The sequence below is a fragment of the Hippocampus zosterae genome, chromosome 7 (assembly GCF_025434085.1).
Source record: "Hippocampus zosterae strain Florida chromosome 7, ASM2543408v3, whole genome shotgun sequence".
Lineage (NCBI taxonomy): Eukaryota > Metazoa > Chordata > Actinopteri > Syngnathiformes > Syngnathidae > Hippocampus > Hippocampus zosterae.
Window position 1 is genome coordinate 18,417,463 of NC_067457.1, and position 12,155 is coordinate 18,429,617.

Below are 12,155 nucleotides of genomic sequence, written 5' to 3' on the forward strand. Positions count from 1 at the left end.
TGATGTGTTTTCTTTGTTTGTTTGTCTTTTACGTTACATTTAAGATCCTATTTAATGAGAGTCGATATCGTCAAAAATGTGCCGGCAAATTACCAAGTAGGAGTTTGCCGCAATTCCCTCAAAATGGCTGCTTAAAACCAAAATGGCTGACTTCCTGTTCGATTTCAGAGAGAAGCCCTCAATTTTTTTTCCATGCATCCTGTGGTGATAGACGTCCGTTATTTTGTGTCGCTTGTTGAAACTGCTGTCTGGTCAATTTTTTTTCCCCCCCTGTGGTCGGTACTGATTGAGTTTTGGGGGTGGGGGAGGTCACATTAGTGACTCCTAGCATCTGCGCATTTTCGCCAGGAGTTATGCACTTGCAAAAATTGGTGAGCTTGGTGAAGCATGTTGAGGAAGCATAATGCGTGACAATTTAAAGTGAAAGTAAGAGTAAATCTTCCTCTTTTGACTACTGCTTTCACATTGCAAAAAAAAAGCCCCTGCTTATAACTGGAAGGACTTTTTCCAGCATTATGTTTACATGGGGTGGGGGGTGGGGGTCTTGGTAATGTGCAACATTTGATCGTCACGCATACCAAGAATTAAGAGCTACATAATGAATTTAGTGCCTGAGGACGTGTACTAAATCCCGACATTGTGCTCCATTTGTCACAAGTACAGTATGATCATCAATTTCATGCATAATTCCATTTATACAATAATTCAGATCAGTATTTCCCCAACTTTTCCAGCTCAAATTAGAAGTGAAACCCTTTTTCCACTCAAAAAAAAGCCAACCTTGGTCTGACAGTTATAGTGTACACCACAGGTGTCAAACTCGAGGCCTGGGGGCCAGATTTGGCCCACCACATCATTTTACTTAGAGCACTAAAGCAAATCAAACGTCAACTTCTACAGTGATTGCTAAAATTTCAGCTTCTCATATGTATTCAATAAGCGTGATATTGTAAGCATTTTCTTGCCACCAAAACCCCTCACTACAGTAGTTGACTTCTTTATATGGATTCACGGTCGTAACAGCCCTCCAAGGGAAACGGTCACTAAATGTGGCTCGCAACAAAAATGAGTTTGACACCCCTGGATTGCACACTCTTAGGATCTTTTGTTGACCATGATCAGGCTATGGCAGGAATAGATGGCCCGATTCTAACTCGAGACTCCAGAAGGCTTTGGATGCACTTGTGTCACCTGGACCAAGCCCTGGACCAGATGTTGTCTTTAAAGCACATTTATATGACAGACACAGAGAGGTGTAGGTGACGGTGTGTGTGTGTGGAGGGGGGGTCAGTTTAACCTTTGTTTTTTCTTGTGTATGTGTGAAAAAACACTGACCCGCAAACCCATTTGACCAACTGTGGTGAACAAATCTATCCGTTCAGGTTGCACCATGCCGTGAAATCCAATCTGTACACATGATGGTCATGTGACCATGTGTTTCAAAAGTCATACACTTTATGGAAGTAGAATCAAACAAACAAAAAAATAGAAGTATTAATTTTATTTGTGAACTGAAGTAAAAATAATTTTTTAACCTGGCGCCAGACGATGCAAGTACAAATACCTGAAAAATCTACTCAAGTAGAGTAATGACGTATTTTATTTTAGCAGTTGCGTTGCACTGTAAGTAGACCAAAGTAAGTGACTGAGGATACAGCAGAAGGGAGTTACATTTGCATGAAATTAGTGGTGGAGGTTTGCCTCCAGAGATACCGTATATAGTCACAGCACAGCGCATGCATAATTATGCAATAATAATGCTCTGCAATTTGCTAATTCGAGGTCCCTGTTTGCATAAAGTTCTGCATAAACCCGCCAGAGTCATTTGACATGGGCACCTTTCATATGTGCGGGGGAATGAGGCTAAATCCTTTCTGTATTAACTTTAATTTCATGTGCGCATCAATTCTATTGATGACATAATTCAGAAATAATAGAAAAAAAATCCCTGATACAGTGGATATTTTTCCGAAAGAAATTAGAGAATATATTCACCGGAGACCAAATAATATAGAATGGGGGAGAATTACAAAAATAAATAAAATTATCACATCACCTTCCCCGCCCACTCTATGCCTATTTCTGTCTTCCGCTTTGGAGTCATTGATAGAACTACCTGTCCCCCTCACCCCACTCCATCCGCTTGCATCCTCTCTCCATCCGTCCATCCCCCTCCTATCTCGGCGGGTCGTCGCCGTCTCCATGGTCTCCCCGCACCCCCGCGGAGCTCACGCACTTAGTACGCTCTGCCTGTGCTCTCGCCTTGTAAGGGCAAAATGCAGTTAGTGGTGGTGGGAGTCTGGGTTGGGTTGGGGGGGGGTCATACCAGCGTGGGTAGGCAGGTGAGGCGCCTGTGACGAGAGGACAGGGATGCGTTTCGAGGTAGAGGAGGAGGGATGATGAAGATGGCTCGGGATATAGTGGTGTGATGGAGCTGGAGTTACTATTCGTATCCAGGAGGTGACGAGTGTGTGACGCTCGTTGTGTTGCTCGTTTTTGTTTGCAAGCGAGCTTCAGATGCGCCGCCGCTCGAAGTGATTCCAAACGTAGGTTGCCGCTACATTTGTAGGTGTTAATGGAACCTACTTAACGGTCAAAAGCATCGATACAAAATGAAATCACTTGCAAGGAGCAGGGCATCGATACGAAGACTGAAGGCACAATCCTGATGTGTGTGTGTGTATGTGTGTGTGTCAGAGAACAGTGACTGTGTTAGTTCAGCTGCAGCAATTATCAGTATTGCACCTCCCGTGCAGCAGGAGGCTCGGCCAGCCGGCCTGCCTGTGAGGTGCAAGCAGGTGCTAATTGGGCTCCGGTGAAAATGGGGGTTGCGCGCGAGGAAAGCCTGGTGTGGTGTTTGCTCAGCATGTGTGTGTTTAAATCATAGTGACACCTCTCCCCGCACACTGCGACTTCACTTTGAGGTAAATAAACCAGAGGGGGAAAAGTACTCACACCTGGTTCTACGGATACTTGTTAAAAAAAAAAAAAAGTGGTAAAAGTACTGATTCGACTCATTTCCATACATTTTGGCCTGTTTTGCTTCTGCCTCTCCTCTTTGGGGTGAAAGAATGATGTGGGATATTTTCATTGCTGTCAAATGTAAAAACAGGTCAAATTTGGCCTGAAAAGTCTGGTAGGGTTGCATAAAAGTTAAAAAATGTCGACTGTGAAACGGGCTTAAGTAGTTGTCGGAAAAATAAACACTCAAGTACAGACACCCGAAAAATCTACATAAGTAGAGTAAAAACCTATTTATACTTAGTTACTTCCCACTTGGTGATGCCGAGTGGGAGAATGGCTCCCTGTTGAGAAAGACAGAAACGCAAATCCGGTTAGTCACAGTACCCCGAGTGAACAGCAGACGGGTGGCATATTAAGCCAACTGCTAAGTGTGTCACTGAGAATGGAAAGAATGTTTGCTTCAGCATTTTATCTCCTCAAAACATCATCTTTTTAATCTCCTTTGACCCAGAGGCAAAAAAAGCCACTGAGAAGTCCCTCCCCACCTCACAATCTTAGATTTGAACTCATCATCTCTTCAATGTGTCTCCCAATCAGCTTTTTTATTAAGGAATGAGCAAAAACAAACATACCAATATATGGGGCTTGAGATCGTTCCCTGGTGTGTGCCTCTTACGCGAAGATTCGATCAAACAACCCAAGAGATATGGCAGTGCAGTTATTGGTTAGCTATATTGAAGCAGGATAAATGGAAGTTGCCTCTTTTGGCAGACAACATTAGCAGGAAAAAAATGGTAATACAATATTACTACGCACCGCCATTTTCATGGCGAATCTTTAAAATTATCTTTCAGGAAAGAAGTCCTGCTGGTCTATGTTTACAAGTAAACATAGACATGTCATGAGGACATAAAAGGCATTATTAGGTGTCCAATTGTCAGTGTAAGGTTTTTTTAATTGACAAAAACCCCAAAATATCACAATGTTTGTTTTATGATATAGATCGTGTAATTCTGGTTATTAATATACGCAAAATTACTCTGCACTAAATGCCTTTCGCTTATGTTTCACAAGCAGTTAACATTTTTTTGGTACTACTTTGGCGTCATCTAGTGGAATATTTGTGACAATGCACTGAGTTTTGAATGCAGTTTTTTTCTGCAAATGCTTCATAATTTCGTTTAATTTCGGCACGATGTAGTTTCAGTTAGTGTTTGTTTTTTTAAGCATTTTCTTTTTTATTTCATTTCGGTAGCAAAATGTTTTGGGATTTTGCTTTGTTAGATTTCATGACATAGCATGGATTAGGAGAGGGAATGCAAGTGGATTCTTTTGCAATCCCACACATAATTATGAAGAGCGTGCTTAAAACAACATGTTCCCATTTATATCTGACTTTATGACAAATGAGGCCTTGTTTATTGTTGAGCACCAAAAAACACATTGTTTGGGTTTAAATAAATGGAAAAACTTTATGAAACTAAACAAAACATATCAGATGTTAAAAACGATAACCAAATGCCAAAAGTATGACAGAAAAAAATCAGCAAAAAAAAAATCAATATCTGTATTTTGTGGAGTAATCCTTAGGTGACACAACCAGGCCTCGTCCTTTTCTTGCTCCTCGATACACCGTCTCCACAATGTCTATCATCTCCTGTTTGTCCTCCATCGTCCAGTTGATCTTGTTGTTGTTGCCGGTGCCCAAATCAATCATGATGTGTTTGTTCCTTGAGAGGAGCGATAAAATTTGACTGTGAGACAGACTAAAGTTAAACAAAAACACGAAGGACTGAGCAATTTACCTAAAAAAGAACATGACAGTGCAGGGGTCGTACAACTCGTACATCTTGTTGAAGTCAGGCACTTCTGTTATGTCCACCAGGTAGATGACGGCAAAGTTTTTCACCTGTTGGCGCAGCAAAATTGATTATTTGTTACAGGAGACAAATCATGCATTCGATTTTTTTTTGTTTTTTTGTAAATAAATCACAGGTGTCCTTGCAAATCAACAACACACTAGATTTCTGCCGTGACTGGAATAAGTCCTTCTTTTAGAGACGTTTCACAGTATGTTTACAATTGCGCTTGTGAGTGCTATTGAACTTGTTTTTGACTGTACCGCTCAAACCGATGCCAGTAACACTCCACGAACCTTTTCGGCGATGCTGTACAGAACCTCGTCCATTTTCATACACGTCGGATCCCAGTCGTGTCCGAAGCGGATGACGAGCACTCGGTCCTCCTCGGACAGGATGGCTTGGTCGACCTGCCAGCCGTTGTGGAGATGCGGTAGCATATACGACATTTTCAAACGTCGCTGTCCACTCCCCGCTCCTGAAATCGACAACAATATTAGATGCACGCAACATATTGTCATTTAATATCCTCGTTCTGAAATTAGCAATAATTATGTAGAACAGTTAGCCCGATGGCTAATGAGTTACAGTATTGGGTTAGCATTACGAATGTCGGTTTAAGACACCGAATCAAACAACTGTTAAAATACTTTACAAATTACACACTTACCTTTGTTGTAGTAGTAAAAAAGTGCTGTACCACGAAGGAATGGTTTAAAGGTGCAAAATTAATCGTATTTCCCGCAATTCCAGACTGACGCTTTATGCAGAGAACGTTGCCGATAGGTTTTCTGACGTAATCAGCAGGCGACGGAAACACATCGCGGTGACGTGATGTTTTGATTCAACGCTTTGTGCACAGAAAATTTGAAAATGCTGTTTTTTATTCTCAATAGCAAAAAGGCGTATTTTGATACAGTTTTTCAAATCGGATCAAATACAATATTAAAAAAACTCTGATAAGAAAAGGAACTATAAATATTAGAAGTGCTTATTTTTCACATTTTTTGATATGAATATTGGTTAGTTACGTGAACATACAGTAAATCTAGGATAATCCAACAGTGTACGTATAGAGAAAAGTTAATGACATAATAGCCCAATCTAAAAAGGGGACAATGGTTTATTTTTTAACTTTTGCTCAAAGTCCAGTGCAAGTGGTCACAAAACAGCAGTATACATGTCTTTAAGTGCACCCAATGTTTAGAAGTGATATTTAAAACAAAATTATTGTCCGTCTGGCAGTGTTCTTACTCAAACCTTCAGTGGATTTACCTCCTGCTCAAAATCTTATCAAATTTGGTGGATTTGCAGTTAAAGAGTACATGTATGTGAATGTGATCAATGGCATCTGTGATAGTATCCTACGGCAAAAAGAACTTTACCTTTCCCCCTTTGCTTTGGTCAGGCATAGAGAAGTAACAGACACAAAATTTATGACAATGGGAATTGTCATAGTGAGAGAAGGAATACACTGAGAGAAGGAATATGAGCCCCATTTGTGTGAGGCTTTTTTTGGGGGGGGGGGTTCTTTTTTTAACGAAACCTTCATTTGACAGGACATATACACGGATTGTTTAGCTTCAAGGCCACGTCGTATGCCGTAGAGAGACACAATAACAAAACATTTATTCTCTTGTGCAATTCATTACAGTACAAATAGAAATGACACTGAACAAAGATCCAATGGTTATAGGAAACTTTCCAGTCTATGACATAGCAGCATATTATGACACTCCTTTTCAAAGAGTGTACAAATCACCATTTAAGATATGTCCGAGCCTATCGTCAATTCCACTTTCTACATGCTACATAATTGCATGGATGTGGTTCAGAGTAGCCGAGCATGAGCTATTTCATGTTAAGACTATTTGGCCTATGACACGTTTGTTTGAATATTGGGAGGAAAAAAAACAAACTACTGCCATCAACGCTAATCATCCCTTAAAGCTGATGTAGGCATCTTGTATTCCGTACGGCTGTTTCTTTCTTCTTCTTTTTTTTCTTCACATTGTTCAGCCAGTGCAGAACAGGCAACGACAACAACAACAAAAATCTCTATTGAAATGTCACATGACTTTCCCATCGCAACACAGTTCCTTCCACCGGATCCCAGTTACTACTTGGGAAAGGCTCGAGCTAGCACATGGCCCGATGAACATTCACTTTGGAGACGCAAATGGACTCCCATCAGTAGTCCCCATCCCCAGCCCCACCCCCCGCACATTCCATGACTCCCCGAACAAAAACAAAATAACATAATATCCATCGACGTCCCTCCTGCGAGGCTGCATGAATAATCCGCTACAAAATCATGTTTTACAATCCCTGATGAGCACTTAAACATAATTACAACACCGGAACATACAGTGTTACGGTTGGATACGGTATATTGATTCAGTTGTACTCCTTGCTAGTCGGAGGGGTGTTCCGGACACGAGCGATTCACTTCGAACCACTCGTCTATACACCTGGTTAAAAAGAGAGGGAGAGAAAAGTTAAATTTGCGAAATAATACTTCACTTCGTATTTACAACTCTTCAGTTTTCATGCACACATTAAAAAAAAGAGGGTATTTCTATTTCTTTCTATTACTGTCAAATGTCACAACGAGTCAAATTTGAGCCAAACTGTACATAAAGGTTAAGCGGTTTGTAATCTAAATGTTCAGACTCAATGTTTGCTTGCCAAGGAAAATAAAAGTTGTTTTTTTTTAATATCTGTCATAGCTTTCAGCTATTGGAAGACAAGTGCTTCCAACCTTAAAGAGTACAGTAGTAGTGAAGGATAGTTATGAAATGAGTGACCGAACTCTGCATTTACGGCAATATGGTGGAATAAGTATTCGGCAGCATGATGCCCTCGTGTTAGCTTGCTCGTCTGCCTCGCAGTTCTGAGGTTTGGCGTTGAGAACTCTGGGCCTCAGTCAGACGATTCACACCTTTCCTCGTGGAGTTAGCGTGATCACGATAAAGGTGAAGGAGCAGCCCCAAAATACATGAAAGGAACTATTAAGCATTTTCAAGTCACAGTCACTGTCAAGTCTTGGATGAAACCAGTGACTCAAAATATACAAAAAATTGTTCACCGGAATATATTAAACAAAAGGAGTGGCTTCAGAAGAAGCATTTAAATGGGACCTAGTCAGTGCTCATCTCAACCCAATAGAAAACCTGTTCAGGGAGCTCGAGCGTTCAGTTGTGCCAACTCAGTACACTGTATTTTGTGTGTGTGTGTGTAAATTACCCTTTATGGTAGATACAGAGGCAGGGGAGTCTGGCAATGGTGTCGCCTTGCTCCAGCGCCTCTAAGCAGATGGTACATTCCCCAGAATCTCTGGACAGGATGTCCTCTGAGATGGAAATAATATATAGGAGATATATATATATACTGTATATATATATATATATATATATATATATATATATATATACACACAAACCAAACATAGTATCAAATGTCAGATGAGTTACTGGACCCTGGGTCTTTGTAACTTGTTCAAGAATTTCAACAGACACATCCTTTAGGATGAAAAAAATATATATAATAATCTGAAGCACGTAGCGTGCTTTGTGCTTTTTCTCGCTGCAACGGGCCCTCACATCAAAACCCGGGCTCACCGGTGGAACTGCCATCTACTGTATATATCTAAACTCGAACCAAGGATAGAGATAATAGTATCTGCATGGTTAAGCAGAGAGATAAATACTACAATACTACTTTGATTTCTACTGTGCATGGTGGAGGTCATGAATAACTGACACAGGAGCAATTGTAATTTTTATATAATCTCTCAGCGGATTACGTGTGAGCATGTGAGAATTTTGTGAATTATTTGTAGTTGTTGCTGCATTTGTGCATGGTGGTGGTTATCGTGAATAACTGGCTACAAACAGACAGACAAGACTTCAATACACCCAGGCATGTATTCTTTATCCTCTGCAGAGAACAGCTATTATCATAGCTTACCGGCGACCTTTAACTGGTTCCATGTAGGTTCATATACTTGTATTCTACTGCCCCGAGGGGGGACCAAGGTAAACACATCACAAGGAGCAGCACAATGCTAATTGAATTGAAGCAGAAAATGGTGGCAAAACTGTTGAATTCATTGCAATCTCTAATTATGTCATAATGATGTGTTTTTGATCAAGTCCAATATTAAGGAGTGCCTCCATTCGGATGATATGTATTGCTTCTCCCTTCCTAAAAGCATTATGGCGTCGCTCTTACTGTTGTAGGTGAGGCGCGATTTGCTGAAACACATGAGCAGATGTTTCTCGATTTCCTCCGATGCCATGAACTTGGAGCACACGGGACAGTGGAAACCTGTACACGGAGAGCAAGATGAAGAGGAGCCAGATGTGGTCTCCGAGTGAAAGGTACACAACCTAACACATCCTTCTGGAAAGAGACACCATGTGACCGTTTTAGTACGCACAGCATGCCATGGACTTTGGGACTCGGTTATCTGTAAGCCATTCTTTTCATTTCAATTGTGCAAGGTCATAATGTACCTCGCAACACAACCTTCTGGAAACACACTGCATGTGACTGCCTGGTTTTAGTGTTGAATCAAGTCATAATTTGAAGCCCATATATTTGGATTTGGAGCAGCTTCTGGGCCAGATTAACCGGGCAAGCGTCCACTCGCCTGAGTTTGACAAAATCCAAATCGGGAAATGGCCTCCCATGCATCATATGTGCACCATGTGTGCCGCGAGCAAGGCCAGAAAAAGAGGAACAGCACGTGGACGCGACAGAAGACCTGCTGCTCATTAATGATTACACTTCCTCGTCTGGAAAATCACCACGGGGCGTCGTATCAGGAGAAGTCATAATAAGGAAATTACATGGATGCACTGTGAAAGCTTTGTTTCAATTACTGTATATGCTGTTGGGGGAGGTGACGCACTGTTTTGAGTAAGTTCTGTTTTGTCTTCTTTAGGACACACCCCACCAGGATGTGTGTGTGTGTGTGTGTGTGTGTATGTGTGTGTGTGCGTGCGTGCAAATGTGTAACTAGCAGGCAGCTCTTATCTGCTGACCTACATTATGCACTCTTCCCTCTCGCAGTCACCGCGAAAAACAGGCCGGTTTTGCAAGACGGTTAAAGAGGGAGGAGGGGGGGGGGGGGAAAGAAGACTCTTAAACAAAACAGCCACCTGTGGCTGCAATCAAACGGCGATGGCTGTTATACTATAAGTGCCATATGTCCCACTGGGAAAATTCAAGCAAGTAAGGCCTTGTTAAAATATGCAGACTTAACTTTTATAGGACATGCATGGTAAAGTTAGGCCACATCGGAGGTGACGTGTTCTTCAGAAGAGAACAATGGATAGAGCCAGAGCGAGTGGGTGTGGGCAATATGCGACACGTGGGCCATGTACGACCGCAAATAAAAACCCTGTGTAAAATAAAGTGAAGTTATTTTCCGTTTTGGGGTCATGGCATGGCTCCTCGTGTTTCTCAGCATTAAAGAAGCTAAGTCTTGTTTATAACTTAAAAAAAAAAAATCAATCGCCAGAAAAAAATCTGTATCCTTTGCTGGGCCGCAAAGCCTAACCCACCTGAGCCCATCCCAACTGACTTAGACGAGAGGAGGTCCTCCCCGGTGGTTTCGGCCAATCGTAGGGCGCATATCGACAAGCAGCAGTATTTACTTGCATGTAGGCACAGATTTTGCATCCAAATCAGTCCCCGATTTAAACCCAATTGAGCATGCATTCACACCTATGGATAATTTAGAGATTTCAATTAATCTCACGGACGTTTTTAAATATGCGATTAGCCTGGAGTATGCCGAGAATATGCACAGAAAGGCTGTTAAAAAAAAATCGAAATCATAACCTTCTGCACAATGATCAACTTTGATCCTGGAGCTACCTGATCTTGAGCTTACCTGTCAGAAGGCGGGGGGATAGATGAGCCGGTAGGGACCCTATTAGTAGCCTGTGGCCCTCGGGGGTCATCTGGCCCTCGTCGTCGCCATCTGTGCCGTCCAGACTTTGATTAAGAGCGTGCGAGCCGGGCCTGCCCCCGGCCGGTATGCTGAGGCCGGAGCTGGTCGGGACCCCGCCCGTGTACCTGATCCGTGGGCCCTCGGGTCCATTGGTGTACCTGAAACCGGCGAACCTTTCCCCTCCGCCGGTGTTGCCGGACGGCAGATCGGAGCTGGAATAAGCCCGGGTCCTGCCGTCATACACGGGACTGCTTTGTTTGGCCCCCATGCTGGTTTTTGTCTATTGTTTTGGTGATCGGGGCGAAGCTCGTCAAGCTCTTGAGTGGGGCTTAACACATGCTTACCGTCCTGACGAGGTGACGGCAACAAAGAAAACGCAAGTCAAAGCGACATTGCCGCGTCGAGACAACATCTTAAAGTTCCAGCGTTGAGCGTAAAAGTGCGCACTGGCTGAGACGCAACTTTAGTTTCCCAAAGGGGCGTTTTTTGTTGTTGTTTTTCTTTCTTTTTTCAGCTCGGCAGAGCCCTCCCCCTTCGTTCTCGTTTAGCCCCGAAACAAAACAAAGGTTGGGGGAAAAAAGGAAGAATCTTGTCAACTTGACGCCATCCGTTGATCCTCGGGCAGACGAGCGAATGATCAAGAGTTGACACGCATCCCACGTAGTTCAAGTTTGTTTTTGTTCTAGACTGTGGACAGTCTGCAGAGAAAAATACAAGCAGGGATTGCCCTCCTCCTCCCTCCGGAAGCCTACGCCAAGAGGAGACTGTTGCCTTCAAAATAAGAGTAAGCGTGCGACCGTACGCGTTTAAGTCACTGTGGAATTTAACATTTAACTTTTTACTTTACACTTAAATATGGAGTAGAATTAATATGCGTCAATGGTACGGATTTATAATTGTGTACTTTGTTGGATAAACTACACATGTTTTGTATTTTGAAGGCCGAAAACCTTTTTCCTCGTTTCCGACCCGTGCTTGACTCCCAAGTCGGGCGCCTGCGTCAGGTGGCTCGTGACGTCAGATTCAGATCCAGTGAGCCCTGCGGCCTGTTGTTGGTTCAGGACTTGTTGCCATCGTCAATCGCTGGCTTCATATAAACAAACAACCATTCTCGCTCACACCTACAGACAATACATTCATATTTACTTTCAAATCCGGTGCACCACAACATATGCGTCGAAGTAATCTCGACTTAAACCCGGTAGAATATGCATTCATATTCACCCATATGGGAAATGCAGAGTCTGAAATAAACCCAACATGCATATTTTTGGAAATGGGGGGGGGGGGTATTTTTGCGACAGCCGTGAACCTAGTGAAATGGATGGAACTTGATCCCCGCGGGGAAAAAAAAAACACTGCACAACAAC

General features: G+C 42.6%; 2 protein-coding genes and 1 long non-coding RNA gene across 4 annotated transcripts; 1 reads left to right on the plus strand and 2 right to left on the minus strand.

The window, feature by feature from the left end:
* Positions 1-4,329: 4,329 nt before the first annotated feature.
* On the minus strand, positions 4,330-5,640 carry txnl4a (thioredoxin-like 4A). The gene is made up of 4 exons (XM_052070415.1): positions 5,494-5,640; positions 5,120-5,301; positions 4,770-4,873; positions 4,330-4,694 (listed from the first exon to the last, which is right to left on the minus strand). Exons 2-4 carry the CDS (start codon positions 5,270-5,272, stop codon positions 4,523-4,525), a joined length of 429 nt encoding a protein of 142 aa, XP_051926375.1. The 5' UTR covers positions 5,273-5,301; positions 5,494-5,640; the 3' UTR covers positions 4,330-4,522.
* Positions 5,641-6,422: 782 nt separating this feature from the next.
* Positions 6,423-11,495, minus strand: LOC127603797 (E3 ubiquitin-protein ligase ZNRF2-like). Its single transcript, XM_052070414.1, has 4 exons — positions 10,726-11,495; positions 9,057-9,152; positions 8,070-8,175; positions 6,423-7,294 (listed from the first exon to the last, which is right to left on the minus strand). The coding sequence occupies exons 1-4, from the start codon at positions 11,051-11,053 to the stop codon at positions 7,237-7,239; spliced, it is 588 nt and encodes a 195-aa protein (XP_051926374.1). The 5' UTR covers positions 11,054-11,495; the 3' UTR covers positions 6,423-7,236.
* On the plus strand, positions 9,081-12,154 carry LOC127603817 (uncharacterized). Of its 2 annotated transcripts, none has more exons than XR_007963139.1 (2): positions 9,081-9,205; positions 11,472-12,154. It is a non-coding gene; the product is annotated as an uncharacterized LOC127603817 (long non-coding RNA). The 2 variants fall into 2 exon arrangements; XR_007963140.1 differs by lacking the exon at positions 9,081-9,205 and adding an exon at positions 10,032-10,176.
* The last annotated feature ends 1 nt before the right edge of the window (position 12,155 follows it).

Bases quoted from the DNA above. Each gene is read 5' to 3' on its own strand.
- LOC127603797 (XM_052070414.1), bottom strand. From the start codon at position 11,053: ATGGGGGCCAAACAAAGCAGTCCCGTGTATGACGGCAGGACCCGGGCT. The intron at 9,153-10,725 runs GTAAGCTCAAGA...CTCCGTGTACAG, and splicing joins ATCCCCCCGCCTTCTGACAG to GTTTCCACTGTCCCGTGTGC. The intron at 8,176-9,056 runs GTAAGAGCGACG...TTTCCATCTCAG, and splicing joins ATCGCGCCTCACCTACAACA to AGGACATCCTGTCCAGAGAT.
- txnl4a (XM_052070415.1), bottom strand. From the start codon at position 5,272: ATGTCGTATATGCTACCGCATCTCCACAACGGCTGGCAGGTCGACCAA. The intron at 4,874-5,119 runs GTTCGTGGAGTG...CTGCGCCAACAG, and splicing joins TGTACAGCATCGCCGAAAAG to GTGAAAAACTTTGCCGTCAT. The intron at 4,695-4,769 runs GTAAATTGCTCA...GCTCCTCTCAAG, and splicing joins ACTGTCATGTTCTTTTTTAG to GAACAAACACATCATGATTG.